At 45.7% G+C, this 27,440-nt stretch overlaps 1 protein-coding gene and 1 pseudogene across 3 annotated transcripts; both read right to left on the bottom strand.

The window, feature by feature from the left end:
• Positions 1-6,916: 6,916 nt before the first annotated feature.
• On the bottom strand, positions 6,917-12,734 carry LOC124667236 (annotated as a pseudogene).
• A 4,448-nt stretch (positions 12,735-17,182) lies between these two features.
• Positions 17,183-25,560, bottom strand: LOC124662079. 3 transcript variants are annotated; one of them, XM_047199966.1, is made up of 20 exons: positions 25,460-25,560; positions 24,972-25,027; positions 24,757-24,873; positions 24,556-24,677; positions 24,013-24,285; positions 23,809-23,939; positions 22,648-22,694; positions 22,353-22,538; positions 22,145-22,266; positions 21,765-22,055; positions 21,453-21,583; positions 19,711-19,784; positions 19,423-19,473; positions 19,223-19,288; positions 18,970-19,125; positions 18,762-18,892; positions 18,409-18,684; positions 18,183-18,313; positions 17,455-17,502; positions 17,183-17,369 (listed from the first exon to the last, which is right to left on the bottom strand). In XM_047199966.1, the coding sequence occupies exons 2-20, from the start codon at positions 25,015-25,017 to the stop codon at positions 17,300-17,302; spliced, it is 2,469 nt and encodes an 822-aa protein (XP_047055922.1). In that variant the 5' UTR covers positions 25,018-25,027; positions 25,460-25,560; the 3' UTR covers positions 17,183-17,299. The 3 variants fall into 3 exon arrangements, with proteins under 3 accessions (XP_047055922.1, XP_047055924.1, XP_047055923.1); XM_047199968.1 differs by having other exon boundaries at positions 18,762-18,859; XM_047199967.1 differs by having other exon boundaries at positions 22,353-22,511.
• Positions 25,561-27,440: the final 1,880 nt, after the last annotated feature.

The raw sequence follows: 27,440 nt of genomic DNA, 5'->3' as shown, positions 1-27,440 counted from the left end.
AGGGAATATGTGCTTCAGTGGGTGAATGGACTGTGCACACGATTAATGCATTTGAGAAACTTGTGGATGCAGAAAAATCCTGAAAATTTTACAGATCTTGCAAACAATCTTGTAAAAATGTATTACCTCATGCCTGTACTCCACACAGTGTTTTTTATCTATAAATTATTGCTGCAAAGTTGCACAATAAAGTGACCTGGTGATCGGCTGGTGTGGATGCTAAGGTTAGCATCAGTTGATAGTTGTTCTGCCCATACACTGTTTCTCATTGTCTTGAAGCATGCATACAAGGATTAGATGAACTGAAGATCACAGTAATGTGATTTTGACATGATATATTGTCTTCTCCTTCAGGGATGATGCCTTCCTCATCAGGTTAAGAGAAGTTGAAGTGTCAAAGAACCGTGGCGATCTCGCCGGAGCTACCGGCGCGGACTCTGCGCTGCTAGGAGGTTGGGGGTGAGCTGCCGACGTTTCCTCCTTTGCAGCTGGGAGGCTGGGGGCGAGCTGCCGCAGCTGCCGGTGTTGCCTCCTGTGCATCCAGAATGTTGGGGACAAGATGCTGGAGCAGCCTCCAGCGCTGCCAGGAGGTTGGGGGCGAGCTGCAGGCGTTGCCTCCTACGCATCCGAAATGTTGGGGACGAGCTGCCAGCGAAGCTTGCGGGCTGTCGGGGAGGTTGGGGGTGAGCTGCCGCATTTTTGTACATTTGGCTGTTTTGGTGGGTTGTCGGAAATCTCCCTAGCTGTCTTATATTCCGGAACGGAGGGTGTATGGTGTATATCTGTTGTTATGAACATTTGGGTACTTTGTATATCTGTTGTGGTACTGATGTGTATCTTGTTGTCATTTTGGTATGTGTCTGTATATTTTGTGTACATTCTGTGTATTTTGGTGGATATACAGCTTAATTCGAGATTTTTTTGTCTCCTATTATTATTACCCCTGGCGAATTTTAGTTTTACCCCTAGCAAGAACGTAAGTGCCAGCGATACACAATGTTACCCCTGGCAAATTGGCTAGGTGCCGGTGGTAACAAATACCGCTGGCGAATTGGAGAAGGTGCCGGCGATAAGTTGGAGTTACCACCGGCGAATCCGAGGACGCCAGCGGTAAGCGCTTACCACCGGCGAGGTGATCGCCGGCGAATGCGAAGGCGCCGCGGTAAGGCATTCCAGGTCGCCGGCGGTAAGGCTTTCCCTAGTAGTGCTGGGCCGTTGTTGGGTATCTATTCGGGGACCAAAACATCCCAATCCTGTAAAACGGCTAGGGTTATCCGGTTCTCCGACGTTTTTGTAGTATTTGCTAGAGTTGGCCGATCAACTCTCGTGAAGTCGGTGCTCACTAGCATATTATTGCCATCTATCATATCACTGTGATTTACATTCCGATGGAAGTGCCCACGAAGTTTGATAGCATAAGACGAGCCTTTCTTTGGGCGGCATACGAAAAAGTTACCTGAAAATGTGAAGTCTATTGAGAAACGGTGTGCAAGTCTAAAGACAAAGGGGCCCTTCAGATCCTCAACCTCACATAATTAGTCTCGATTTTACGCATAAGATGGGTTTGGCATGAATGATGGGACCAAGACATGGGTATGCCTAGGAAGCCCTTGCACCCCTCACAACGACAACCTCTTTGCATCGACTACATTAGTGAATATTGGGAATGGAAAGAAGGCTCTCTTCTGGGAGGCAGCTTGGCTCAATGGTGTTACTATAATATTTTTTCACTACTACTTGAAAGGGGGGGAGAGGCACGGCTTCAAAGCATTGGAGAAAGAATTTTTGAGTTTCTCAAATCAGCATGATAAATGGCCTTCCTATTCACCACATCATCCAATTTTCCAAACATTGTGAGATGCTTGACACCGTCCAATTGGACGATGACACCTCGAACTCAATTATGTGGAAGTTCACCAACAATGTCTGCTACTAGGCTTATAAGATGCATGCAATTCTTAGGCCTTACCACCTCCTCCATAACCTCCTTAGTTTGGAGGCCTTGGGCGCCACCAAAATGTATTTTTTTTTTTGCTTGGTTGATTCTTCGAAACCAAGTGTGGACGGTGGATAGGCTTGAGAAAAGAGGATGGAAAAATTGTAGCCTTTGTAAGTTATGCAACCAAGTGCAAGAATCGGCTGCCCACCTACCTTTCAATACCGGTTTACTATTCGTGTTATTGGTTTATTTTGAATACTTGGCTTCATCTCTACAGCGTTGAACCTGGGGATTGGCAATGACATTTACACCATCAGGGATTGGGGGATTGTGGTAACCCGCAAGAACGGAGATTCATGGAAAGCCATGGCCTTGCTTGTGATGTTGGTCTCGTGGAAAAATTTTAAGGAGCGCAATGCTCTTGTTTTCCGAAATCATTCAATAACCTTAACCATGTTAGTTTCTATTAAAATTAAAGACGAGGCAATATTGTGGTGCCTTGTCGGGGCAAAAGCTTCGGGTAATCTAATGCTACAGGAGTGTACTTCATTTTGATCTTAGCCTTTTACCAAGATTTGGTTTATATTACCTCTAAGTTTTTCTAATCAATGAACAAGTAATCTTTTATCCTGTTGATTTTATAAAATAAACATGTCGAGTCGTACAACATTGCCAATTCATCTACACTAGTAACTGATGAACATGTATAGTAGCGTGGCGTATTTGTTAATTGGCCGACATGTTGCTCTCGAGTAACCAATATTATTTTTGAAGCAAGAGGCAAAAGCTTTGCCTTTTATATTGATATAGAAGGAGCAAACATGACACGGCCTAAGCCCAACCAGAAACCAAAAAAGGATAAAACAAAGCCAGCCCTAAGAGGATAACTCCGCAAGGTGTTTTGCGCCTGCCGCTCTCCATCTAGCGGCCTCGTCCTTAATCCTCTGCATGAGCGCCAAAGGTGTGGAAGCCTTGTTGTTGAAGACCCTAGCATTGCGCTCCTTCCGGATCTCCCACCCGATAAGGATGACCGCGGTCTCGAAGGCTTCGGGAATGCTGACGGAGAGGCCGCGATGGCATGCCAGTACTGGAGGACAGTGTCCCTGCCGGTGCCCAGGTCGCTTAACAGAGAGGGGCAGTAGAGCCAGGAAGCGGCCTGCTGCTAGCGGCATTCGAAGAGGATGTGCCTGGCGGTCTCCGGTTGGCATCTGCAAAGCTGACAAGTCGGCTGATGAGGCCAACCGCAGAGTAACCAATATTATCAATTTATCATGTACTGTATCTCTATTTTCTTCTTCTGGGAGAGAAACATACAAAACCGCACAGCTGTTAACTAGCACCGATCCGGCAACCGAGGCCCCAGGTGTCAACAGGCCAGCTATTTACCTGCAACTCAAGTGTAGTATACCAAACACGCAACTTTCTAATGAACAGACTGATGATGATTAGGACAGGAAACACTTCTTTCTTCTGCACTTCACATACACCCGTCTACGTGTAACGACCCTAACGTATACTGAGTGTCAACTACTAGCACGAAGCAAGAGAAAGAAACACGTCGGTGTCCGAGACCGGAAAGCAAAAGCAAGAGGATCGCGTCACGCAGCCTGGCTTGACACACGACATGCACGGGCCTACCGAGATTGCAAGCTACTCCACGTTTTAGTTCAGCAGAAAGCTTCATTTGTTCCTTTGCCTTGGTCAGTCTGAAATCCACTGATGGAAGCGATTCTCACGATCTAGCAAAACTAAGGATGGAATGTGTAGGATAGAGCAATAATGTACTTATAACTAAATTCAGAGGGTACAAAATTCTATCGATATCTGTATCAACGGCCGGTATAAAATTTTAGCCACATCCATACAAGACGATACCCCCGTACCCATTGAGTACTAACGGGTGCAAAAAAAATCAATTATCTTACTTAATAACATCTTGTTTACTACATGGAAATTAACAGAATTTAGAATCACAATCTCATACTCGTAATTCACATGATAAATTGACAATTGAAGAATGGTATGAGCGGGTACTTGTTCTTAGAGGTAAAATTGTCATCCTTAGGTAGAACTGATTGTCCCGACGTCGCATTTCACTCAGAAGCTGGCATTAGTGTTTCAGTACACTGACAAATGTTCACAACATTTTTTTATTGATTGCACTGAAACTTTCGGTTTGCCTCTAGCTACTGGGCATCAGTCGCCTGAGAAATCTTTAAGTCTCAGTCGAAGGAGTCGTCGGTACCAATAGTCGGCCGATCGATCGATTGTATACACAGCTAGCAGCACCGAATCATCTCAACTAGTATTCCGTATTTTTATTTTTAGTGAACACACACCACAGCTGCACACACGTACGGTCTTTCGTAAGCTGTTGCCTGGTTCTTACATGATGGGTTTGCTTCTAATAATTATTAGTTGGGCAGCCGAGCCTGGTAGTCTGCTCTAGGCGAAAAAAAATAAGTGGTCTAGAAATAAAAACGCATTCAAGTTGCAATCATGAATAGAAACCAGTCCAAAAACAAGGTGCTAGTTAATTAAAATAGAAAGAACTGCCAAAAAATCAAAAAAAACATGAAAAAATATTATAGTTGCACATTTTTTAAAGAAAAGTGCAACTAGGATAAAAAAAGGTTAGAGTTGCACATATATTGAGACAAAATGTATATTTGATTGAAAACGTTGCACATTTCTTCAAACGTTGGACTTGCACATAACTTAAAAAGTTCAACTTGTTGCAAACGCCCGGGTTGTTTTCGGAAAATTCCTTTAGAAAAATGTTTTTTAAGTAAAGTGCAACTTGCTCTGTTGAAGTTGCACATTTCTTTTGAAAAGTGCAACTCATATTGACCATCCGTTGGTAGTTGCATATTTTATGTGAAAAGTGCGGAACATATCGAATATCGGTTGCTAGCTAGTTGCACGTTTCCGGCGAAAAAGTGCAACTCATATTGAATCTCGATTGGTAGATGCACATTTCTTGAGAAAAGTGCAACACATATCGACTATCGGTTGCTAGCTAGTTGCACATTTCACGGCGAAAAGTGCAACTCTTCTCGAAAGCTTCGGTTAGAGTTGCACATCTTTAGCGAAAAAGTGCAACACATATCAGATACAGGTTCCTATTTGCACATTTCCAGTAAAAAAGTGCAACACTCCTTGAAAATCCGGTTAGTGCTGCACATTTCTACCAAAAAAGTGCAACACATATCAATATCGGTTGCTACTTGCACATTTCCGGCAAAAAGGTGCAACTCCTTGAAAATCTTGTTATGGTTGCACATTTCTTCCAAAGAAAAGTGCAACACATATCAATATCGGTTCTAGTTGAATATATTTCTAGCCATAAAAGTGTAACTCTTCTTGAAAAGCTGATTAGAGTTGCACATTTCTAGCGAAAAAGTGCAACTCGTGTAAATGCAACTGAATATCGGTTCAAGTTGCACATTGTTTTGAGAAACATGTAACTCGTTTCAAAACAGATTGCTAATTGCATGTTATTGAAGAAAACTGCAACTAGGTAGTACCGATCAGAGTTGCATTTTCATACAAATTGCATTTTCTAAAAGAATAACAAGAACGCTCGGACACAATGTTTTTTTCGTCCCCACAAAACCCACCTCCAAAAATAACAAAGAAAAAATAAAAGAAAAAGCGTGATGAAAAGCCTAACTGTAGTAGGAAAGATAAGTGAAAAGGGCAAAGCTCACGTACCATGAGAAAGATAAATAAATAGGGAAGACATAGAATTCAGCAAAATAATCACTCATGAGATGAGGGTGAAATGAAACAAAAATAGAAAATAAACAAAAATAGAATTTCGATGTACAGTACAAATTTGAGAAAGGAAAAATAAACAGGAAGGCAAAAGCACGAGGAAAGAGGAGATTATAGAGAACACATAAATAAATGCTACCACACTAATCAAGTAACTGGTCTGGTCTGGTGGCTTCGTCTAGAGCTAAAAATGGAACAGGTGGTCGTGAGTTTGAACCACATGGTCTGTTTTTTCCACCGGCCGACAAAACACGTACTTATGCACGAATCTGGGCGGGCGCGAAATCGTACGGCTCTACACGTCGACTGAGACATAACCTAATCTCAGTCGCCTGAGTAAAGGTTTTTTATATGTAAGTTGCCATAATAGCTCCTCCATTCATAAATATGTGACTCATCTAGAGGTGGATGCTTCTAGTAGATATTCCCTCCGTTCTAGTTTGGTCTACCTTCTAGACCAAAATTTCATTCCATATTAATCTGTATTCTAAGCTTTTAGTCAACACAAACATAGAAAACGAAGGAGTCTTTCTATCTCTATTGGACGGCAAGTTTTTAAATGTAGCTTGGATTGGTTTAAGCAGTACTAATAAATTCACTATAGTTTGTCTGATTCTTTCTAAAATGTAAAGTAAATCAGAATGGAAAGAGTACGTTGAAAATATCTTTGTCAAAAAAAGCATGGTAAAAGGATCTCTTCAAGTGGAATAGTCGCAAACACGAGCATCACGTCGTGCCGTCTTTATCGCGAACTTTATGATATCCAAATAGTGGCTGAATTTTCAGCATAGGCATCGAAAAAGACAAGCAACCAATGTGCCGTACAAGCGTGAGCTCACGGACTCTAGCTAAGGAGTCCCGCGTCGACGGCTTTCTACCGTGGCAGCCGTTGAGAGCAAGACCCTGCGGCGTCGGCATGAACTGGCACTGTGCTGCGGGTCATACACCTGTCTGTAACGCCGTGCAGTTTGGACAATAGGACGGGGCAATGCCAGCGCCTAGGCGCATGGCCTGTGGTGGTCTTGTTCACGCCACGGACGACGACGGCGAGGAGTGACGGTGTGGATAAGGATGTGAGCAGCCGTCGGCAATGGATGATCCCACGGGTCTCCAGAATACGACACGAATTCGTGATCATTTTCGCCAATGGCACGTGCAAGATGATGAGGCTATTTGGCACGCGTAAATTAGAGTTAAGCATGAAAGGAAAAGCCCATACAGAACTGTAATTTTCAAACAGTTCTCCACTCAAAGGCGTGCTGAGATCACCAGCATCGTATATTCTGAACTTAGCAGACAGCAGCGATGGACTGCGAAACAATGGTGCACTTCGCACTAGCTTCAGTACGCACGGCATCCCGCTTCGACATAGGTGTATTCATCTGTTCTTCAGATTTCGGCACCTAGCCTACCTTTACTGGCCAGCAAGAGCAAGAACGATCACGGGAGAAGAACAACAATGGGGCTGCTCACACCATGGACTCCGTCGCTCCACGTATACGAGCCTGCGACATACTTCCGGTCTACTTTCCCCCCTTTCGCGTCGACTGTTATCGTGAACTCCTTCTTCTCCCCCGTACGCGCGAAGCTGAGGCTCGTCGGCGAGACCTTCACGGAGACGCCCGGGGGCTCGACCACGGCGACGCTGTAATGCGCGCCGCGCTGGCCGACGTTGGTCACCGTCCGGCGAACGGTGATTCTTGATCCGTTGAGGCCGTGGACGGCCAGGGAAGGGTGGTTGAGTTCGTGCGGGCGCGGCGGGCTCGCCGGGCACGGGAAGGAGCGGTCCAGCCGCGCGCCGCTGCCGCCGCTGGAGCAGGTGAAGAGGAGGTAGTCGTGAAACGACGCGTCGTACACCAGGCCCGGGTCCAGCGCGTGCCTGGGCCTGATGTGGCCCGACCCGTAGTCCATGGGCCCTGCGGCCGTCCCGTCCCCGTTCATTATTGGGCCGCCCTCCGCGTTGCTGGTTGTTGCTGCAAAAAAACACGGATATGATGGTGAGCAGAAGTTTTTCCTTTTCTTTTCGTTTATTAGGCTTTGCCGCAGTACCGGTGGTCATGATGGCCGATCGAATCGCGGCGGCGCTCCAGTCGGGGTGGGCGGCCTTGAGGAGGACGGCGGTGGCGGCGACGTGCGGGCACGACATGGACGTCCCGGAGACGATGTTGTACTTCACCACGCGGTCGTCGCCGTCGAGCTTCGTGGGCGACGACGCCTCGCTCCACGCCGCCAGGATGTTCAGCCCCGGCGCCGTAACGTCAGGCTGCAAGGGCAAAAGGTACAATGCACTTTCAGTTAGCACCAGGTGCTTGACAAAAGCCGTGACAAGAAGACACACACAAGAAAGTTTTGAAAAGATTTGAATACAAATGCAATCCGTCGTACGCGTACCTTGAGAATGCTGGGCTCGACGACGTTGGGGCCACGCGACGAGAACTGCGCCATCACCGGCGACGGCCTGACATCCACGACCGTCCTCGAGCGGTCCAGGTAAGCAGTAGCGTTCCCGCTGGAGTTGATGTATCTGAGGATGGTGTCGACGTCGGCATTGGAGACCGCCGTGCCCGGGAGCACGTGCGCGTCGACGGGGACCTCGCTCCCGTACATGGGCGGGTTGCCGAGCACCATCGCCGCGCCGCCAGCCCGCTTCACCTCCAGGCCTTTGCCCACCCTCAGGCCGCTCCCCCTCAGGCACACCACGATCTTCCCTCGCACCTTGGCCGGCGACAGTGAGTTTGGCAGGCACTGGCTGCGTACGGACACAAAAAATTGAACCAACGGTGCAGTCGTCGATTGGCAAGTGTGTGACGATTGAGTGATGGTTACGATTGTCAGTTATAGGTTTACTTGGTAACGTTGGCGTGAGTGCCAGGAACAGCGGCGTGAGCTGCATAAACCATCTGATACGTCTTGTTGCCCGGCAGTTGATACGGTGTCACTGTCTGACCCTGGTATGAATGTCAGTTCAGAACTTCAGTTTAGAGGAACACAAGAAAAACGTATTGTACGTTGACACAGCTTCTTAGCCTGCCTACCATGATCACCCTTCCATCACCAAGCCTGATCGGCGAGTTGAACGAGCGGTCGATGCTGCTGGCGCCGACCGTGAGGATCCACGGCGCCAGGTTGACCACGGTGGCCGGTGCGGGGCCGGAGTTCCCGCCGCTGCAAACCACCACCACGCCGCGTTTGGCGGCGTGCAGCGCCCGAGGGCGATGCCGTCGTTCGCGAACGGCGGCGGCTTCCCGGAGGCCCCGATGGAGACGCTCATCACGTCGACGCCGTCGCCGACCGCGTCGTCCATGGCCGCGAGCATGTCGGCGTCGAAGCAGGTGTTCTCGATGTTGGGGTTCGGCCCCGGGATGGGCCAGCACACCTTGTAGATGGCCAGCCGCGCCAGCGGCGCGCCGCCCGAGGCCGCGCCGGACGCAAACCCGCCTAGAGCAGACACGCCCGGCACGGTGCGCCCCGCAACGGTGGACGCCGTGTGGGTGCCGTGCCCGTCGTGGTCGCGCGGCGAGCGGAACGCGTAGGTCGTGTTCAAGCTGCCGTGGTAGGCCTCGTAGGCCTTGAGGTAGTACCGCGCGCCGATGATCTTCCTGCATGCGTACGCAAACAATGACGGAACATCAGAATTAACAGACCGATTAACCAGCCTTTTACTACTGTAATACTCCGATTAAACAAGTTTGAACACAATTTCTGCCATAATCTGATTAAACAAAGTCTGCATAATCTCATGCCGATCTTTCGGCAGCGGTCACATCGATCGCATCTCACAGAGATCTCGTTTTGCACACACTTATGTTGCTCGGAGAAAGGCTACTCTAACTAACGCAGGGTATTTGTTCGTATGCTAAGCCATGGGATTATAAAACAAGTTGCACATTGCTGGAGAAGGTGCCAATCTGGAGTCTTGCTCCTGCACTGGCTCATAGTCTACAATCATCGGGTTTTTGTCCGGACGTGCAAGCGCCCACACTGGAGATTTAGTGTGTGGACATGATAGGTCGATCGACGCACTTCATGTCAGCCGTTTGATTGCTTATGAACTTTGTGTTCGAACAAATTGATTGATAAGGTTCCCCGCAATTTTTGTTTTTGTTTTGATAAGGTCACTTTGGAAAGTGATAACAAACAGACTACCAAAGATCACTTGTGGTAAAAAAAATGTTTCCTTTTCTTTTCTAGTTTTTGTTTGAATTTTACAAGTGTATTGGGACCTGATCAAGAATGAGGTGATGTCACCCGCAAAAAAAAGATGAGTGTCTATGTTCCGTCATTTTGATGGTGGTATACTAACGATAAATTGCCTCACCTTTGGCAAATAATTTTCCGTCGAAGGTGAAGAGGATGATCACATTTAATAATATGGTCCAAAGCAAGCTTTAAAATATTTATCAAAGTACCTAGTGATCACACTAATAGCTAGTGGGAATTGTGTTGTTTGACATACATAGACGACTTTCATGCAAGGGAGGAATATCCTCACGGGACTACTCGTTCTCCAGCATGAGCTATATGGGAACTTATGAATAGAGACATATTCAAAATTGGCATTGAGGTAGCCTACGACAAGGTCAAATTGTCTTTCCTCGTACAAACAATATGGATGAAAGGTTCCTGCGCCAAGTGGTGTGATTTGGGCCGAGAGCTTTATATTCGAAGAGTGTGTGGCTATAAGGTTCAAAGCCTGCATTGTCAACTCCTTACAAATCAACCAATAAAAAGGGTCTTAGGGAAGGGGATCCTCTACCCATGACTCCCTTTGATTTAGTATATGCAATATGCTTGCCATCCTTATTCAAAGCACCAATGCAAATAGTGCTTAATCTAGTTAATGATGTCTTGTCCATTCTTTGTTATGCCAATGATAAAAACCTCTTTATAGAATATTGATTAGAGAAAACTTACAATCTTAAGCTTCTGCGCTATGCGTTTTTAGGTGCTTTCGCACTAAGAAACAAGTTTTGTAAAAGTGATATTTTCTGCTTTAGAGAAGCCTCCGATGATGTTGATCAATATTCTGAGTTGTTCTGATATGGCATGGGGAAGCTTCCAATTATACCAGTTCATTGTGAATACTTTGAAATTGGGACCCCAAAGGGGTAGAGGAGTGGCATGAGAAAAGACTTAGTATGAAAGGTAAACATCTCCCAACAGGTGGGAGTCTTGTTCTCACTAAGACAGTGTTGAGTGGTATGGTGATGTATATAATGTGTTTCTTTGAAACCTTTAGTGGAGTTATACTTACATTATTAGAATACTTGTGCACGAGATTCTATTGGCAGGATGGTGTATATAACCTAAAAGGATACAGCTTGGCCAAAATTCTTTGTCGTAAAAAAGGCAAGGGCCCGGAATTCAAGATTTGAATGTCCATACCATTGTATTATTCAGTAAATGGTTTTTAAAACTACTATCAAAGGATGACATTTGGCGGGATGTGCGAATTAAATAGGTAGGATCCAATGCCATTTTCGTAGGTATTTGTAAACCCAGCGATTATCAATTTGGGCAGTCTTGTTGAAGGCCAAGAGGTATTTTTCTTGCTTAGACACCTTGTGTCCAAGTGCGCTCTTGGGGATGGGAGGACAAGTGAAGCAGGGTGTGGTGCACACAAGTATATATGGATGCATGTGATGAACTACCAGTGGTAGCTGACCTATTGCAAGACGATGAATTAAAGGAATCTCCTCCTTGGCACACTCCCTTCCACCGAGCAGGCACTGGCCCTAGCCCTTCGTCGCCGAAGCTCTTCGACTCCGGCCAAATCCCTATCAGCGGAACAACACAATAATTTAGAAGCCGTTATGCTTTCAGGGGGCTTATTATTGGAGCTGATTCAATAATCTTTTCCTGCTTGTCACCACATGATCAAGCAAATTATCGGCACGTGAAAGCGATCATGCTGTCAACGGAATTAGATGATTGGCCTTGTCGTACCTTTGTTAAATAATTCAATAAAAAAACGTATGCAACTTCTCGATGCAGACGCGGGTACTACCTCCATTTCGAAAAGGCTGATTGGTATAAGCATGTAAGCTACTCATATTCAGTGAGGGTCCTTACCGGAGTCCAGCATGCCTACGATGACATTCTCGCCGGCGTTATCGCCGGATGGCAGCCGCTCCTTGCTGTGCACGCCTGTGAGCCCTTCCTCAAAACCCACAAACTCCCAAGACCTCGTGGTGTGCGGGGACCATCTCCCGTCGCTCCGAAAGGTAGACACAACCTCTGTCCTCTCTGCAGGACATGCATATTAGCCAAACGCAAAGACTACAGTAGTGGATAAAATACCAACAAAATTCTCTCAGTATTGTCACTGTGTGCGTCCATATACTAGTACCTGATAGCTTGGTGGCTTCTTCTCCAGAGAGAAGAGCCGCGAAGCCATTCAGGGTGTGCTTGTAGCTGTACAGTAGCGACGCCCGTGCCTCCTCCTCGCTGGTGATTGGTGAAGGACGGAGCGTGGGTGGGAATGATTAGCTCTTCCATGTCGCAGTATGATCAAATGTAGAGGACGGCAGGTGTATGATCGAGTATGCATGCATGTCGATTGATTAATGGCTGTGGACGTACCTGCCCTTGACGGAGAGGAGGAGGGCGTGGTGATCTTCTAGGATAGCTTCCTTCGCCCTCGCTCCGGCGTGCTCGCCTAGATTCACTATATAAACCTACTCGCAATGGTGATATGAAAGTTTAGCATACCAGTGTCTTATGCAAAGTAAACGAAAACTGCACAGAAGGGGAGTAAAACGAAACTACAGGATCATGAGGTCATTTCCATGAACAAATCAAAGTACATCTGCGAGGAATTTGAATTTATCAACAACCAAAGCAAAGAAAGCTGATTAATATAATGACCTGGCCTTGCTTGGTGGAGGCAGAGACGATGGAGAAGGAAAAGATGAAGAGGAAGAAGAGAAGGCCGGGCATGGCTAGTTAGTTGCTCTCTGGCTAAGGCCGTATCCCTCTCTTTAGTTCGACGGCCTGGAGGCATTCTATATACATGCACAGGTTCTGCCGGTGAGGAAATGGATAGCAGGATACACGGTGGAGTAGTCTGACTGCCTGTGGGCCTCTGAGACGATAGTGTCTGTCCTTTTCTTATCGTATTCTTTGTAATTTCCTGCTATATATTTTATCACTATCTGCCCCCTTGTCTAGCTTCAAATTGATTTTGTGGTAAGCTAGCTTCGATACTTTGATCTGGGTTGGAGCTCTGCACTCTTGGCCTTTTCACCAACAACAAAATGAGCTAGTCTGACACTGCAATCTTGTCCTGCATCAACTAGCGTCCTTCACCCCCATGTCGGAAAACAAGCTCACTTATATTTAGTTACGGTTGATGCCCCGGTATTCTCCGGGCCTATCACGATATATTCATGGAAAAGAAAACTGTCAGTACGAACCACATGGACCATGGTTCGATTGGCAGCATCCAGTGCCTTCCTCGAAGAATAACTGATTGATGCTGCGAGAGTACGTACATCGATTGGCCAGAGAAGAATAGGACGGCTGGAGCTAGAGCACGCCTCCTATATATGTTGCACATTTCCTATTGTGGACAGCCACATCAACATAGCTATCATCCGTTTGTCCTGCATCAAGCACACTCGGTGACTAGGAAGAACATGGCACTGGATGGAAACCCGCGACCGGTGCGTCGATGCTACACCACGTCTTCTTCTGGTGAGCATACAGTGCGCGTGTAGAATCGTAGACTGCAGTTGACCCCAAATTTTGAAGGTTAACTTCGAGATACAAGGACATGCGACGCGATAATGAGCTATCGGTCCCCAATGAGTCATCACTTGTAAGTATCTTCCTGGATAAGCAAATCTAGGAGAAACACACACAAAAATTTGCAAACCTCAAATTTCTGATGCTAAGGAATAGCAAGCATGAGAAATAACAGAATTTCCATAATCCTAACAGAAATAACCAACAGGTTGATTTTCATTGAGAAAAATAAGCTATCGTGACAAACAATGATTTCTAATGTTTTGTTAGCGGCAATGGTAAAAAGGGAGACACAGGTACCGCGTGATCAACACCGTCCTGCCCTCAAGATTATGCACTACAGGAACGGACGTGTACGCCGACGGCCGGCCGCCCTCGAGCGTAGCCACGCCGGCCCTCGGCGTAGGCTGCCGCCGGCCGGCAGCTCTCGGCGTATCGCCTCGGCGTCCAGGTCCCTCGGCACATGGCACCGTGCCGTCGGCGTAGGCCCGGCCGTCGGCGTACGCCGCCTATGCCGACGGTGCTCGTTCGCCCTCGGCGTCGCGGCCTTCGGCGTCTCGTGGCAGGGCGCCGTCGCCGTTAACGGACGCCAGCATACGCCGACAGCACTGCCCTCGGCATAGGGCAGGTGGCCTGCGCGGGTAGAGGCGACGTGGCCGTCTGTGGTGCTGCCAGCCCAGCCTCTACGCCGACGGTATGCCCCTCGGCATATGCATGATCATATGACGCCAGGCTGGGACACGTGGCGCGCGGCCAGGCTCAGCGTCTACGCCGAGGGCAACCCCCTCGGCATAGACCTGACCATATGGTCTATGCCAGGGTCTATGCCGACGGCATTGCCCTCGGCGTAGGCCTGCCATATATTTTTTTTTTGCTGTTTTTTTGCTGTTTCAGCCAAAATCATGTTCCAATTCAATTGCAATGCAGTTCAGCAGGTCCAATTCATCCAAATTCATCCAAAATCGACCAAATTTGCCATAATTCACCAAAATAGCATATAATTCACATAGTAGCATACATGGTGCACATAGTAGCATACAAGCGGAGAACGGAGAGTGCCATGTCATAGTAGCATACATAGTAGTAGCAAGCAACCCTAGTTCTAAGCTGACTAGCGAAGGAAGGACCGGGCGGGGTGTGTCCGCCCTTATCGTTGGCGAAACGAGCAGCCCGGGGTTGCGCTCCGGTAGAAGCTGCGGAAGAACCACCTGGAGAAGGACCGGTGCTATGCCCAGGGTAGCCCTCGGCGTCTAGCTCGGCACGCCGTGAGCGCGCCGTCGCGTCGCCGATGGAGCGAGCAGCTACGCTGGTGCCTACGCCGAGGGCCAGGTTGATCCCGACGGCTGCCCTCGGCGTAGCATCCTCTACGCCGACGGCAAGTGTACGCCGACGGGCGTCTTCCGGCGCTGCCCCGGCGAGGCCATACGCCGACGGCCCCGATAAAAAGCCCTCGGCGTAGGGTTTGGCCGTCGGCGTATCCCACCATTCCTGTAGTGATGTAGTCGAGCGCACATGCAACAAAATTTCCAATAATTTAGAACTTCTTACCTTCAATCCAACAAAATTGTGGCACTCTAATAATATATAAAATGTTTTATTATAAACAATGACAAACCAATAATGTGCCTGGTTATCAATTCAAAGGGCTCTCCCATTTCTGACTCGATCATTGTCTTTCTATATAAGCATCCTGCTTCATAAACTGAATGCATGTACCGGCAGGAAAAAATGTCAGCAAGTTTTAATCCTATAATCATGCATTAGTTTATATGTACTTACTATAACGGTTACCTAATAGATTACATGTACCCGTTTGAACTACACTGCTATAGGATAATTTTGAATTAGACAGCAGTATTATTACACCAAAACAGGAGAAGAGTGCAAAAATACCAAAAAGGATGTGTAAAACAGAACTCTAGCAATGCAATTTCCCAGGGTGTCTATCGGATCTGGCAAGCATCCTTAAACAGATCAGCATGAAGAGAGTGGATTTGATGTTCAAATGGGTAGGTGAGCACGCATCCATTGCCGTTGGATATCGGGCAGCACCGTTGGATTCGTTGTATGACTGACGGAGAATAAACGGTGAATACACGGTACTACCTTTTCTGCTGCAGAAAGCATGCGTAAGTTGGACCCGTTTCATAGAAAGAGAATAAAAAATAGCGCCCACTCCGGTCTCCGGCGCCGCTCACTCTGTCCCACGCTTCCGGCTGCTCCATTTGTTCTCCGGCTCCGCTCACTCTGGCTACCTTCAGCGCGTGCGGAGCGCTCGATAGCGTTGATGTGATGTGGAACCGCTCGATTCGCTCAGGATGAGGAGGGGAGGGTCGACCCGTCGCCGTAGAGCGCTTGCCGTGGAGCCGCATCTCCACGCCCACCGCCGGTCGACGGCCAAGGAACAAGCGGTTGGAGCAGCGCGCGTGGAGGAGTATGCAGCTCCTAATTGCAATTTGGATCCACGCTGGCTTAACATCGATCCCCTGGCCCTCCGTGAAGATGGCGGTCGGATCTATTGCTTCTAGCTGCCACCGCCGAATTGAATCGACGCTGGTGAGCACGGCCGGAGCGGCTACAATCGGTTGGGGGCGAATCGAAAGGGGCGACTCGAGCGGTTCGCCTTCGGATCATGAGGCGACCGAGCAAATCGGCCGCCGCCCTCCGTATGGGCCCGGTGGAGGCCCGGTCGGCCGGGAGCTCATCATCCGGTAGCGAGGTCCGCTGCCACGGGACGGTGCGACGGGTGCTGCTGCCCTACACACGCATCCGGTAGCGAGGCATGCGCGGGCGCCCACCGTATCCGGCATCCCTGCCGACGAGCGGCACGAAGAAGCTTGCTCCGCGGCATGGTTCTTGGCTATTGGGGATCACGCCGTGCGCGCAAGCCCCGCCACGGAGATCTCCGGGCGCGGGCGTGCCGCGGCTAGACGATGCCATCGCCGGCGACGAACGAGCGCTCGGATGGATGGTCGGGGGAGGCGGGTCGCTCGGGTGGGTGGTCGGGGGAGGCGCGCCGCTCGGTCTGGATGGGCCGAGTGGGGAAGAAGATGGTTCGTTGGGATTTTAGGAGGAAGGAGAGAGATAAGGCAGAACACATTCGGTCGGTCGAAGCGTGTGAACACCTACGGAAATCTAACGCTGTTAGACACGTGTTGATTTTTGGGCACGTGCTCACCTACCCATCTGATCACCAGGCTTCTTCCGTCAGCATGAATGGATACCTGACCACAAAGGAGTTCAGCTGGTACACAAAGGTGCAAATGTGAAATATATTTACACAAAAGCCAAACGAAATTTCTGACTTCACGTCTAATTGAAGGAACATGGAAGGAGAATAATGAATGAAGTAATTATCAGTGTTTGCGTTTCAGATCCAAGATTATTGGTTGAAGTGAATGGAGCTGTGTAGGAATTGGTTTTTTAAAATGTTCTTGACCTGAAATATTGATGTTAGGACTTCTCCAAATCTAGCCAACCTCTGTGATGTGTTTACCCATTGTTTCTTTCTTTATCGATCCTTGCAGAGAAGAAAGCATCGTGGCACCATTAAGCAAATGTGCCTGCATAACTTCAGCAACATATGCATGATTGTCTTAATTTACACCAGAGGCGTCGAAACTTTATGTTGGACAAGTACAGGTGCAAACATCAAAATGCATTATGACCGAAAGGTGTACATCAAAATTTCAGAATTTTCATAAGAAATAAAAGGGTACTTAAGCTAGCTGATCAATTCAAGTTTAATTACCAATCCAACACTGCTCAAATTTTTATCCATGACCTTTTAATCAGATTCAGGTCAAATAAAATACGAGGGCAAGGCTTTTACTCAAACTAAAATTCATCATAATATGGTTTGGCGTAACGAGTCGGATAAAACCATTCTGGGTCAGGCACGTGCCAACTGTGGATGGAAAACGATATCAAGGTCAGAAGCTGAACGATTTGTGGAACAAAATGTATTGAGATGATCATAAGGATACATGTACCTAGGAAGTTCAGAATTATCTGGAGTCTCGACGGCAACAGGAACAGTCCTGCAGATAAACCAAGTGGTAATTTTAGATTTCTAGCATCCAAAAACAAATGATTAAGATATGCATGATGCTTTATGTTAATTGTTAGTTTATTCAGCAACCTAGAAAGGGAAAGCAGCCGCAGCTAAGCAGTTGCGCCTAATACTACGAAACACAGACGAAGAGATAAACAGTTACGCCTAATATCATTGCACTAGTATTATCATATATTTCCAAACAAGATGAGACCCTATGATAACATCAAATCAGTTCAACAGTGCATGTTGTATGTCAACTGTAGCTCAATATGGCTTATCGAATTATCTAGGAAGGGAAGCAAGGCAAATCCTAACCAGCTCTGCCAACCCTAAAGAGCTCCGTCACATAATTTGAGGCTAGGAAACACTAGACAAGTCTCTATGGAAGGCGACATCAATATAGCCATCATTTCCAAACAAGATGAAACCCTCTGAAAAAACAAATCATTTCGAAAAATGTAAAATAAGACAGTGACTTCTTAATTCAAACTGCTAGTGGTAGATCAAAGATAGACTAACAAACTAATCCAATTTTCAGTAATTGCCAATTCTACACTGCCACCCCGCTCCTCCAACACTTGAATATTGTGTACTTCACAGGCACTTCAAGCACTTGCACCAGAGTAAAGTAAACTATATATTACATGAAGATAGGAGGCATACCGTTCTGCATTAAAACTCTTCATGAGTTCCAGGATTCTAACCCTTGATAGGTAAGGAGTTTGATCCGTGTCAAAAAAGTTCATGCCGACAAAATTCCCATCAAAATCAACAAGGGGCCCTCCAATCCCAGCCTATAGCATAACAATGAAGCGGCGATAAAGGATCACGTAAGGGGGGAAAGTCAGTGGTAGTTCATACTCAGAGATGAGAGAAATCAACAGTGTACCTTGGTGATTTTACATGTGGATATCTGAAGCTCTTCGCAAATAGATCTACTACGTTTTCCAGTCACAGTCCCCTCTGTGGCCAATAATTTGCCTGATTCAAAGCCACGCCCAAGAGCTACCACCCGAGCTCCAGCCTCAGTTTGAGACATTTCATTGAGATTTGCTGCACAATAACTGCGGACACCCTTGATGCTAACAACAGCCACATTGTACTTTAAATCATAATGTTGCAACATCCCATCCACACGTTGTTTACTTGGAAGGCACACTTCAATCTACAATAATAAAGTGAGACTTACTAGTATCATAAGTTAACAAGTAAAATAAGCTCGTAATGACTAGGAGCACCAACCTTCCATTCAGAATGAATGTTCTTTCCATCACCAGACCTAACCAAACTTGCTGAAGTCATAATTTTTGTAGTGAATTCATCGCATTTTATAAATACACCTGTGCAAGCAAACTTTCTTGAAAAAAAATTCTCTGCACAAAAAATAATTTCGAACTTTTAATAAGTGACCAAATATGTTAACATAATGAGCTTAAAACAGTTAAATCACCCTTTTTGTGTTCCCCAGAACCCTCAGGTTTTTCTACGGCGAATGAGGCAAGTGCCACAACACTTCGAGACAACTCTGAAGCAACTCTCCTAGTGGGTTCACTCCAAATATCTCTGCCAAACTCTTCTTCGAAATCCCATTTCAAGTACATGCCATCTGGTGAAGTAAGCATAGCACAACAGTAAGTCAGAACAAAGCTGTCAAAAATTGACATAGCAGGGAACAGTCATCGCGATGGATAGCAACTACTCACCATCAGCAAACCTTGGCAAGGGATAACCTTTAGCAAGTAAGATCGCATTTACTCTTTTTTTAAATCCTGGTGCAACAGGTTAAAGCCATTCATGAAAATGTATTAATCATCAGCATATTCAAAACAAATGCTGGTGCAACAAGGTGAAGCAATTCACCATGCAATGGTAATGATTGAAAAAATCGAAAGCACACACTCACCATCAAATCGCCAGGGAGAAAGTATACGCCTAAGCTCATCATCAGTGAGTCCTACAAGATGAAACAATTAGCGATCCCATGATGATCAGAAATCTTAGTAGTAATCATTGCTCGGAACATTAGAATTTAATAAATTCAATGATAGAACAACTACAACCATCAACTTACACTAGCCGTGCATAGTGCTAGAGGAAACAAAATATGATTATCAGTAAGTATAACGTTAGAAAATGATGAAGAACTGCTTGCTAGTGCATATCGTCTTAGGGGTGGTTGTGCTTAGCTTACCTTTTGCACTGTCACTATAAGGTGTCGAAGATTGTTGGTTCTCACTCGGACGGGAAGGGTCTTTACTTGCAGCCCTGAATATAGTAATAGATACAAAAATGAAGGGTAATTTTCAGACATGGATGTCAAATAACTAAAACAACTGAATTGCCATGATTGAAAAAAAAGAGTTCACAAGAAAATAAAAATATAGAAAATGAGCAGCACGGTTCTGCAACAAGAACAATAGGACTGTGTGATGTACTAGAATGTATGCGAGAATAAATACTGGCATTGCAAGAAAATGAGCAGCACGGTTCTGCAAGAAGAACAATAGGACAGTGGGATGTAATAGAATGGATGCAAGAACAAATAATAACATTTCAAGAAAATGAGCAATATTGTAGTTTTCTTTCATGCTTATAGGATGGATGCAAGAAAGCCCATATGGAAGTGTGGTGTACTTAGCCATTTATGTACTATTTAGCGGTGTTCAGGCCGCATTTTTCTCACCACTGAATTCTAGGATAGCAACTTGCACATTCAAACAGCCAAGGTAATTACCAGAGTTAGCAGCGGCATTAGCATTAGTGATAGGATAGGCCCTCTGCTGGGCAAGTGGGCGTTTTAAACATGACCAGAATAACTGAGGGAATTGAAGAGGACAACTTGGGATTATGTAAAACCATATTGATTGTTCATTCACTTCTTTGCACTGGTACAATGTTAAATTATGCATATTGTCTACACAAATAATGTTTGTAGTGTGTATGTGTTAAAGTTATATTTTTACTCAATTTTGCATTCTCGATGTACAACAAGACAAAGATGCTAATTTATGTGGCTTTGGCATATATGATTTCCTCCGTGATGTCTAAGAAGTTGAAGTTCAGTTCCTATTTTTCAAAATATTATCTGGTTTAATATGCTGAACATAACCCTGTGATACTTATATTGCTGAAATCAAATGCAAAAAGGAGTATCTCATAAACCTCGTGACAAAAAGGTCAGCACAACAACATATATACCTCGTCCCTTCAAGCAAACAAAAAAGGGTTCATCCTATCCACTTCCCAACCATCTACCTGAGAAAAAAACTGACCCATCCCTCTCATCCAACCAAACAAAAAAGAAGAATATACCCATCCATTTAGACATGGATATCCCAATACATTCCTGCTTGACCTCAAACCAAACATACCCTAAGGGCTTCAAAGGTAAGAATGCGGTGGACGTCTTGCAAGTTGCCACACCTCATCACCTTCATAACCACGGCATTTGTTGTTCTCGCTTTAATCAATATATTTTTCAATAATGAAGCACAACACAGAAATTAAAAGCTTTAACAGTTCTTGATCCTGCATAATGCATATGGTATTTTCATCAATATGGCTTTTGAATGAAAGTAACTATTAGCCTAGCATATGCACACCATATTTCCAGTTCGCTAGAATTTTCGGTTTTGGCTGGTTAGTGTTTTGATGCCTCGGACCTTAGCCTTTTTTTTCTCATTGCACATGGATGCTTTGAACTATGTTTTGTTCTGTACGGGAAAAAATGCATACCATATTTCCATGCACACAATAGTTTCATTAGTTTGTTTTATTCTACACATCTGCAATTCTGTCAAGAGATCTAGTGCAGAAATAATGTGTTCTCAACCAATTTGAAGACTGATATACTGTATTGAAGAATCAAAATATCAGAGGACAGTAAGCCGAATAGAAAAGCTGTTCAGCATAAATGCTGGAATTCAACCTTACCAGTATACATGATCAGACGCCAACCATTCAAAAATAAGATTACTTGGTACAAATGAAGTCATTCCCTCATCATAGTAGTTCATGCCAACAATATTCCCATCACAATCAACAAGTGGTCCTCCACTGGCAGCCTAGCACAAAAAATTAACTTACACTCAACCTACCACACAAACCAAAAAATGAAATTTTGGGGCATAAAAAAGTTCAGTTCCCATAATAATGATAAATAATATGAGCCTAACATCATGACTTCACTGTACAATTACTGACTTCGACCATGTAGAAAAATCAGACAAGATATCAACAGCGCACCTCGATGATTTTGCATGTGGACAATTTGCGCTCTTTCTTATGGATTCCACCTGTCCATGTTCCATGTATCACCGACCCTCTCGTGGACACTAATTTGCCTGAGTCAAAGCAACACCTTACAGCTAATAACTCAGCAGACGACTCAACGTGCATGACGTTGCCAAGACATGCTACACAAAGATCAAGGGAGGGCGGCAAGGAATGGGTGACGATGACAGCAAGACTGTAAGGAGACGAATAATAATGCAACCATCCATGGACCACTTCATCATTCGGAAGGCGCACTTTGATCTGTAATGATACAGCAAAGCAAGACAAACATTGTGCGTAACCATTACCTATGCCATAAATAAGCAAGCAAAGAAATTGGCAGCACAAACCGTTAAATCATCCCAAAGATTTTGATCTAATGATCCAAACAAACTTGCTGTCGTCAGAAAAGAGGCTGAAGATAGTTCTCTGTCAATAACCATGCCTGTGCATTCAGAATGCAATGTCTCTCCTACGCAAAATCATAATTTCATTCATTAACTACTGATGATGACTAAATGCAACCATGGAAAATGTGCACATAGTAGTATTAATCACCATCAAATGAAGCAATGGAGATAATGCTCAGAGACAACTTTTCTGCAAGTGCTTGATTGAGGTCACGCCATACGTCATTAGCTTCATGGATAGGAATTGCACAAGGTTCCTTGTTCTTATTTTCACTTCCCTTGCTTCCGCGATTTTCACTTGAGCTGCCTACAATGGTATCTAGACTTGAAGTACCTATAATGGTCGCGAGACTGAATTTAGAAAAACTGATTTCATATATGCCTACTTCAGCAAGGCCTACGTTAGCATAACAATTAAAAAGGAGTGATTGTCCTTAGCTCACCTTCTGAACTGAAGTTCGATGGTTTGGGGGTATTCTCCAAATAGGTCCTGCAGCACAATGTAGTAAACTTATCATAATGATTAGTATTATCAGTAACAGAGGACGTGTTTGTTTCAAGGCCCAGGTAACTACCCAGCTAAAAATTTGGTAATGACAACCAAAGCAAAGGCATGACCAATATTTTGCTAAGTTGATGTTGTTTGGATTATTATAAATATAGTACCTGCCAACTTTTTTGGCAAAATATTTAGTTCTCTGATTGGTTTGCAGCCAACTCGCTTGGCAAACAATTGGCATGAACAGTGGTACCAAACGATTTTCATGACGAGCCAATAAGAACTTGAAAGATGCGAGAATGTAGAAGTATAGAAGTCCAGCACATATGTCACCATTCAAGCTGAGATAGTCATCGCCAACTACAATCAGCATGACTAACTAATCAAATTGAAACAGCAACAAATAGTCATCAACTCATTATCTTTTGAACACGTGGCCACTTTTTTCTAGAAAACAAAATAGTGAGGTATGTTGGCCTGCTATTGTGTATACAGGATAAATTAGACAGACACTTACATAGAAACGTTCACTTAATCAACTAAAACGTCCTACAGTTCAATAAAATGTAAATGTCGTCTTCATGCTTTCAGATCTGCAGGTAAGACGCGATGTTTCGTCTCCCATCAGCATATATTAAACCGCTTGATCAGCAGCCACTAACCGCGAAAGGAGACCCACCGAGAAGAACGGTATAGCTGTGAAGCCAATTTTTGGCGGAGCTTTCTCACGCCCTCTGCTAACCGGCAGCTAGATGAGAGTGGGGTTGGAGTTGACTCATCGAACAGAGAGCATCGAAGCCGCTTAATGAACCTTCAGATGGTGTAGGGAAGATCTGTACTAGGATGGCCAGGGTTTGAACATCGTAAGATGTGAATGTCCCCAATAGAGATATCTAGCCTGTTTAATTTAAGTGAAAATAACACGGGTGCGCCTAGGGCTAGGCGAGCCAAAAAAAAATGCAATTCCAAAGACCAACCAAATCAGGTGGGCAGCCAACTTTTTAAATCTAGCCAGCTTTGGTTGAAAGCGAACACATGCATAGATTTCAGAACACATTCTGTGTTTGTAACTTTCATCAGTACGATTAAAGTATAGGTACCATACCAGAATCCAAGCCTGTCCATACATTCAACAATTCTCTTTGCTGGTACGAACGAGGTTTTTCCCTTCTTCATACAGAGGTTCATCCCAACAATATTCCCATCAAAATCAACAAGAGGTCCACCGCTTCCAGCCTAGCACAAAATAAAATCCATGATGCCTCAAAAGGGAGTTAAAAAAAAACTTGGACACAAATTGACAGAGCACCTCAGTGATCTCGCACGTGGACCACATGGTTTCATGGCTCTCAACTCCAGTAGGACTGTCGGTCAGTACCCCAGTGGTCACCCAAAATTTGTCCGAAATGCGGCATAAACTTGCAGCTAATAACCGCGTGGAAGAATCAACTTGCATTTGTGGTAAACAAGCTGCACGGATATCAGGGAAGAACCTAGTGGTTACAACAAGCATGTTGTGAGCTACACTGTAGTATTGCACAGATGCATTCACAACTTCCCCATTCGGTAGATGCACTTTTATCTGTAATAATACAACAAGACAACAGGTATACGAATGATTAGCAACTGATTACAGACATCTTAAATCAGCAAGGATGCTGCAGTATGATTCGATTAGATCTAGGTGTTCTGCTATTCTCGTTTGGTCTATAGAGTATAGACCTCTTTGTTTCATTTTCTATTCTCACGTTGGCGACAATGCACAGTTGAGCCTTCTTGGCTAGCTCATCTAATTGATACATCAAAATAAAATCTGCACGTAAGGAAGTGTAGAAAAAATGGCAACACCAACCTTCAATGTACGGACATAACCTGAATCTGTAGTGGTAACCAAATCTCTCGATGTCACAATAGATGAACCTAGTCGATCATTTCGTACAACTGTGCCTGTGCATTGAGAATGGAGCTTTTCGCCTACACAAGGACAGAACTTCAGTCATGATGATTAAATACAGAAGATGGAGAAGTAATGTGCATATAGTAGTACAATCACCATCAAAGGAGGCAAGCGAGACGATGCTTGGAGACAACTCTGCAGCAAGTTCTTGACTGAGTACACCACCTTCACAATCAATTAATCTGCTGGATGCCTCGTTCAAACGCAAGTTTCCTAGTTACAGAAGCATCATAGAGCATCGTTGTTAGCGCTTTGGAAAAACTGTACAGCATAAAGAAAAAGAGGTGCAAAGATTGAGAACAGTGACTTACTGCTCCTTGTTCTAGCGGCAACATCTTTTCCATTGATTTTCAGCATATTTCAAACCCTTAAGAAAAGGAAAAGTCCAAATTTTCAGACGTCATAAAGAGTATAGTACTGATTATTTAAACAGTTCCACGATGAAATACCAAAAGGGCCGAAATTAAACCAGAAATCAGAGATGTTGTTTTGGGGAAAATAAAGGGATCGAATACCCAATTTACTAATAACCCTACTTATAATATACTTAAGGATGAGATTCCAACGAATAAAAAAAAAGAAATACCAGATCCCAAACGAACAAACAAAGAAGAAACAACATTCAAGATACGACATCACATGAAAACCACAAGCACTCTGGCGACTAAATCGGATCGCTCGAGAAAAGGGAAAGCGCCAAAATCAGGGCTACATAATAGATCTAAAGCGCATGCTCCCCAACAAGAGACCGCAGGGTTAGCGGCGAATTCTTGCTTCCGGCGGCAGATTTGGGACTTACCCTTACGTGGGAGGCGCCGGGGTGAGTTTGGGGCGCTGGGTGGCAGCTGCTACGAGTTTTCGCCTCCGGCGGCAGATATGAGACTTAAAGCGCCGGCAAGGGTCGGGCGATGAACTGATAGGTTGCAAATTTGTATGGATGGTATCGTCCATGAAAGAAAATTCTCTCCATATCTTGCATCAACTGGTCTATCCAAAACGGCCGCACCATCGATCGCTCTTTTCTCTAATCGCAACTCTGAGTCTAATCCTTGACCCTCTTATCGCTATTTTTTCCCCGCCGCAAGAGCAAGCCTGGGCCGCCGCCTGAGCCCCCCGCCATAGGTCCCGTCCGTAGCCGCCGTAGCTCCCTCTCCATAGCGCTGAAAGAGCAGCAATAGGTGTGCTACCCAACAGAGGCGCATCCTCCGCCATGGCATCGGCAGTCGGCGGGCGGCGGCAGAAGATCCAACTCCACTCCGAGCAGAACGAGCTCGTGCACCGGCTTCCCCAGGAAGCGTCACTACCGTGTGGAGGCAGGGCCGGCCCTGACCCATGGCCACCATGGAACCGGCTCCTCTAACGTGCTGAAACAAAGTCACCCAGCTACAGTAGTAAGCTAGTGTAAATTTGTGAAGAAAAGTCAGGATACTGTGTGTGTATTATGCATTGTGTTTTTCAGCTGATTACTGTAGATAATTACTGTAACATAAAATGTATAAACTTATTTTTTTTACCTCATAATTTTTATGGCAAGTAATGAATGTTAGTATGTACCATAGATTTGTAGTATACAGATAAATTTAAATCAATTTAGACTCGGATCATATGTTTTTGAAGAAGGAAAGTCAGTGAATTGCTCTTCTCTGACTTCACTTCACCACGTTAGAGGATCTGGCCCCGGCCACCATGGGCGGCCGCCTGGGGCCCATGCCAGGGAGGGGCCCACGATCCCATCTTTTCTTTACTATGGGCTGATAAAAGGTAACTGGCCCAACAAACTAAGCACGCAAGGTATCGAAGCGACAATGCCATCGGTACATCGGAACTCGGGAATCGGGAGTCTTCCATGGGCGATTTGCACAAAAATAACCCAAAAGTGAAAGAAAAGCACAGACTAACCCTCCGGCGAAACTATTTCACCAATCTAACCCTTTTGTGTGGCGCCCCTCCCACGGGCGCCACACATGCCCATGTGGCTCCCCTCCGCCGGCGCCACCGTCCCGGCCCGACGTGGCCCCCTCGCCGGCGAGCCGGTGCGCCCATCCGACGTGGCAGCATGTGTGGCGCCCCTCCCAACGGCGCCACACATGCACTTGTAATCCCCCAAAACATACCGTGAGACAAATCCTGCGGGACTTAGCCGTTTTGCGAGGCTCGATGTGTGGCGCCGATGCCACGGGCGCCACACTAGCTCGTGTGGCGCGCGATGCCACGGGCGCCACACATAGAGGCTCGCGAAAACGGCTAAGGACTTATCGTCCGAGCCCCCGGATGTTTTCGACCCAATGGTTCATATAAGTTGGCATGTGTGGCGCCGATGCCACGGGCGCCACACTAGCACTTGTGGCGCCGAGTGTGAAGGGCGCCACACATGGACTTGTGTTGAAAACATGAAAAATCCTACCAAACTCCAACGAGTCTACGAGTACCACATTGGACACAACAAGTAGCAATTTCATGACATACACATATAACACTTCATAGGTCACATTGTAGCACGTAGATTCAAACAACAAGTAGCATTACGGACCATGGTTCGAAATGACATAGGGTTCACAAATCGATACTTATGAATATAGAGTTCACAACAACACGTAGCACATCCTAGTAGCGTCCTCGACGTGCCGTCCTCGCGGGCTGCTTCCGGACGGCCATCCTCTTCGTCCGTTGCCGTGGTTGTTGTTGCTGTCGCTCCCTGCTCCTCCTCCTGCTCCTCCTCGCTCCTCCTCCTCCTCCTCATCTGAAGAGAACGGCTCGTCGTTCCTCATCTTCGACAAAGC

This window comes from Lolium rigidum, chromosome 6 (genome assembly GCF_022539505.1).
Source record: "Lolium rigidum isolate FL_2022 chromosome 6, APGP_CSIRO_Lrig_0.1, whole genome shotgun sequence".
NCBI classification, from domain to species: domain Eukaryota; kingdom Viridiplantae; phylum Streptophyta; class Magnoliopsida; order Poales; family Poaceae; genus Lolium; species Lolium rigidum.
This window is presented reverse-complemented; position numbering and strand designations above follow the sequence as displayed.

Bases quoted from the DNA above. Each gene is read 5' to 3' on its own strand.
- LOC124662079 (XM_047199966.1), bottom strand. From the start codon at position 25,017: ATGCTGAAAATCAATGGAAAAGATGTTGCCGCTAGAACAAGGAGCA. The intron at 24,874-24,971 runs GTAAGTCACTGT...TTCTGTAACTAG, and splicing joins TGCCGCTAGAACAAGGAGCA to GAAACTTGCGTTTGAACGAG. The intron at 17,370-17,454 runs GTACATGTATCC...TTCCATCCACAG, and splicing joins GATAATTCTGAACTTCCTAG to TTGGCACGTGCCTGACCCAG.